This window comes from Sinocyclocheilus anshuiensis, unplaced genomic scaffold (genome assembly GCF_001515605.1).
Source record: "Sinocyclocheilus anshuiensis isolate Anshui unplaced genomic scaffold, SAMN03320099.WGS_v1.1 scaffold180, whole genome shotgun sequence".
Taxonomy (NCBI): Eukaryota; Metazoa; Chordata; class Actinopteri; order Cypriniformes; family Cyprinidae; genus Sinocyclocheilus; species Sinocyclocheilus anshuiensis.
In genome coordinates, this window is record NW_015554093.1 from 594,193 (window position 1) to 598,602 (window position 4,410).

The 4,410-nt window shown below is 35.1% G+C and overlaps 1 protein-coding gene across 1 annotated transcript in view; it reads left to right on the forward strand.

Annotated features, from left to right (window-relative positions):
* LOC107669331 (calcium-binding protein 8-like) overlaps positions 1 to 4,080 on the forward strand; it is a 40,896-nt gene extending 36,816 nt beyond the window's left edge. Inside the window, exons 5-6 of the mRNA XM_016461501.1 lie at positions 1,019 to 1,175; positions 3,217 to 4,080. Of these exons, the coding sequence (XP_016316987.1) occupies positions 1,019 to 1,175; positions 3,217 to 3,344 (285 nt within the window). The 3' untranslated portion in view covers positions 3,345 to 4,080. The remainder of the gene's footprint in view (positions 1 to 1,018; positions 1,176 to 3,216) is intronic.
* Positions 4,081 to 4,410: the final 330 nt, after the last annotated feature.

A 4,410-nucleotide genomic window follows, 5' to 3' on the forward strand; every position in this document is an offset into this window, starting at 1 on the left:
TATATATCCTTTTGAAATATTTTGTTTTCATTTTATTTGCTGCTGCATTCTTAGTTTTTTTCTTTTTAACCTGGACAAATAAAGGTTTACTACTAGTAGTAATGTGCATACATTTTGACCATCTTTTTTGATTTGTTTAGTTAAAAAGTAAGCAGATATGTAATGAAATCAATGCATTTACATGATGCACGTTACATATGCTTGAACAGCATCAATGAAAACACTTTAGAACAACTTGCAAGGATTTCAAGAATCTGGAAAAATGTGTTTGAGTGAATAGAATCAAGGAGAAGGACACAGGAATGCAATACATATTTTCTCATACAGTTCAATAATTTATTGACTCTGCTAAGACAGGATAAATCCCCACCACCAAAGCTCATTCAAGGTTTCTGAGAAGACCCTTGACACAGAGTTTGCCGTGAAATTGGAAAAGTTCAAGTCTGTCTCTCTCAGTGATTCTGAATTATTGAACCAGCCCAAATCTGTCTCCTCTTTTTCGTCTTCTCCTTTATTCAGCTTTCACCCAGCTTCAGGTCGCAGTGCTGTCACTACAGACATTGCAGTTCAATGAGGACAGAGATGCACTGCTAATTGGACATCAGAAATGAAGTCTCTTAGATGAAGTGTGTTTCTGTTAAGGATTTTATTTGATGTATTTTTTGGTTACAGGACAGTAAAGATGTGAGGAACTATTGGACATGTCAACATCGATGTAGATTCACATCTCATTTGTGTCAGAAAGATTGTCCAGTGCGATGATCAATTTGTGTGCTGTGCTTTTCATTGTTCACCACTGACTGAGCGAGAGTGAATGTGATTGAGCAAGTAAACACTTGATTAACGTAGTAATTGGCTATTGAACCTCTCTTCTAGCTTCACTTATCTAAACATTCTGTCGTAGCAAATTCTCCCATAATAAATGACTGTAGGATCTGAGCACTGCCCCACAGAGAAGCACTGACAGCCCAGCTGTGCTGAGATTTGACAACAGGCCTCTTGTGTTTCCACTCCGCAGTTTGACATGCAACAGATGTCCCTGGAGGAGCTCAAACACGTCCTGTTCTACGCCTTCAGAGACCATCTCACCATGAAGGACATCGAGAATATTATCGTCACCGAGGAAGAGAGCTTGAAGGAGAACTCAGGAAACTGCCAGACCGAATTTCAGGGAGGTAAATAGCAAAGTGAACAATTTCATGTTAATTGACGGATCACGCAACAATTTGTTAAACTCGCGCTGATTCAAGTTTACAGATACTGGAAACTTTGCAAAGCTCTGATGAGGTGATGCTTAAAGTACTGCCAGTAACTCGAGAATTCAGTTCTGTATGAATACTACTGAAAATATTTTCATATGATCACTTTTTCAGAAGCCTAGAAGTATTTTTCTACACAGGCATTTCAAAAATTCTTCAATAAAGAGTTTTAAGCCTTAAACCAAACCAACTAGCTCTGAGTTAAATCACAGCTTACAAACTTCTTTATCAAATACTTTTTTGATTCAAATCAAGGTACAAGAATGTGTATATAATGTATTTTATGAGATAATGAAATACTCCTCCCATGAAACATTAGAAATTATGTAATTGAATCAAAAACGATGATATATAAAATTGACTCATATATAAAATTATTGACTCATTGTCATTTATAATAATTAAGTACAATATCACATATATTTAAATTTAAACATAAAAATAGATATATTTACATTTTATTACAAAGAATATAATTATACATAAATAAGTAGCAAGAGTATAGTTGATAATGCCATTTGCAATGCATTCTCGCTCAACAGCGACTTCCTTGATTGGTGGATCTAATAAGGAACACGTTTTTTGTCGATTATGCTAAAATCACAGACTTTTAGCTTCTACAGAAGCATGTATCATGGTGCAATATAAACTTTTTAACTTATAATAATTTATTAAAAAACACAATATATTAAATTAATTAAATTAAAACAATAATTATTAAAAATCAAATTAAATATATTTAAATTTGATTGCAAAATGCTTAATTATAGATGAATAAGTAGTAAGAATGTAGTCAGTATGTCACTCACAATGCTTTATGGAAGTGATAGCGACTTCTCTGATTGGTCGATCTAATGGATGCTTTTTATATTAAGCTGAAATCGCATTGACTGTTGGCTTCTACAGAGCCATGTATTATATCTATAATTGACTTGTAGACATTTATTGTAATTATACAAATTAAATTAAATCTATTTAAATTTATTTAGAAAAATGTTTAATTACAAATAAATAAATAATTGGTGTAGTGGGAGTGAGAGGGTGTTTTCATTTCCATGGTAACATCAACTCCTCTGATTGGTTCATCCAATGAAAAGTTAGCTTTTTTAAATGAAGCTGAAATCACATTGACTTTTGGCTTCTAAAGAACCATATATCATAGCATATATCATTGCTTAACAATATCAGCGCTCATAGAAGGTCTTGAAAGGTTTATATGATATCATAAAAAATTCATTTCTTTATGGATTTTTACTTCTGGAGCCCCGACTATTATGCTCTATAGCCTGATGTGTTTGCCCAGAAACTGGCCATTTAATAAGATGAGAGTTCTGTGCTCTCAGTGCATTATAGGTTTTTTTGGAATGAAAAGCATCTGATAAATGTAATATTTTGCTTACTTCCATCATTGGTTACTTTTGAATTTCACCCGCTTTTGAAGTATTATTGAACCAGATGTTTTCTTCAGCCAACAGAAGTAAAAGGAATGAATGGAATTCTGAAACAGGGAAAATATCGTAAAGACTTTTATCCAATTATGTTTCAGCAGTTCAATATTTAATCTCAATATGCAGCACAGAATAACAACACAAACTGAATGGATGTCGGCCCGAGAAAAAAGTGAATAAAAAAGAACAATTTCATGCCTCAAAATCCAATTAGTCTGTCACAATGTTTTAAAATATATGCTTTATTGGCCCACACTGTGCCCTTAAACAGTTTCCCCTGAATATTTATTTCTGTGTGTGTGTGTGTGTGTGTGCAATCATGCGTGTGAGGCAGCTCAGCAGAGCCACACGTTTTGTTTCATTATTGTTTATTTTCAAAGCCTCATTATGCACAGAGATCAGCAGCGCTGATCATTGTTTGGATGGCTTATGCTCATGGTGTGCTGTAATCTCTTCTCATTGATGCTCTTCTGGGTGCCTTTCACATATGCTCTGTTCTACTCCATCAGTGCATTCGAAAAAGAAGAATCGTCAGACGTGTGTCCGCAAGAGCCTCATCTGCGCTTTTGCAATGGCCTTCATCATCAGCGTCATGCTTATCGCAGCCAATCAGATGTTACGGAATGGCATGGAGTAGCCCCGCCCACTGTGAACCCTGCTTGATCTGACCTCTCTTAAGAAACATGCATCAAAAACTCCACTTTCTTTTAGTTCGAAGAGCGTGGGGAGCCCACAGAGCAGAGGATGTGAATCCCTAGAGCGAGTTTTGTTTTTTATATTTATTATGGCGATTGTGATTGTGACAGACTCTGAAACGGCAGTGAGGGATGTTCTCTACCATCAGCTTGACAGGGACATGCAAGGGCTCCTCACTGGATACCATTTAATGCAATAACATCCTGTGTCCCTCCGCGCTGTGTGTTTTTCTCATTCCCTGTCTTTGAAATGTGACGACTTTGTACTTTATCTCACTCCAAGTCATGTCAGATGGGAACGATGAGGAGTGATTGGCAGCCTGTCCAATGGAGCCGCTGCCGGATGTCTGGCATCAAGAGCGTGTGCATGTTCATCTCAAATGCACTGTAAGTTTTGTTCACAGCATTGCATTGTTGAAGCTTATTTATGGAGTTTATTGAAGATATTGTTTAATGTTGAAGGGACTGTGGGTATTTTTGGAATAGCATACTACCATACTATTACTTTTACAGTATGCAGTTTACTGTGTACAGTATGCAAAGAAAATCACAAATGAACAAAATATACAGGATACATCAGGGTCTGCATGGAACTGTATCCCCCAGTGCATATTGACCTTTTGAGTGTGATCAACTAGAAACTATTTCAGCTGATTTTTTTTCTCCTCCTTTGATTGGACCATCAATACTAAAGGGATTTTACATTGGATTTAAAAAAATGCAAAATAACCATATTTTTGGGCAAATTTATTTATATTGCATACATGCTTTACATTAGCATAATTGAGAGAGAGGGAGAGAGAGAAACTAAAAAGTAAAATCATTTTAAAATGATTTAAGAACATAATTTTGATCCAGGAAAGAAAAAAAAACATAAAAGTAATTAAAGTTTCATTTAAAATGATAATTGGCAGCTGCTGAATTAAACATGCAATGTGATCAAATTAAATAAAAACAACATCAAATATTAGTCTAAAACATTTATCATTGCATGCTTTTTTATTATTC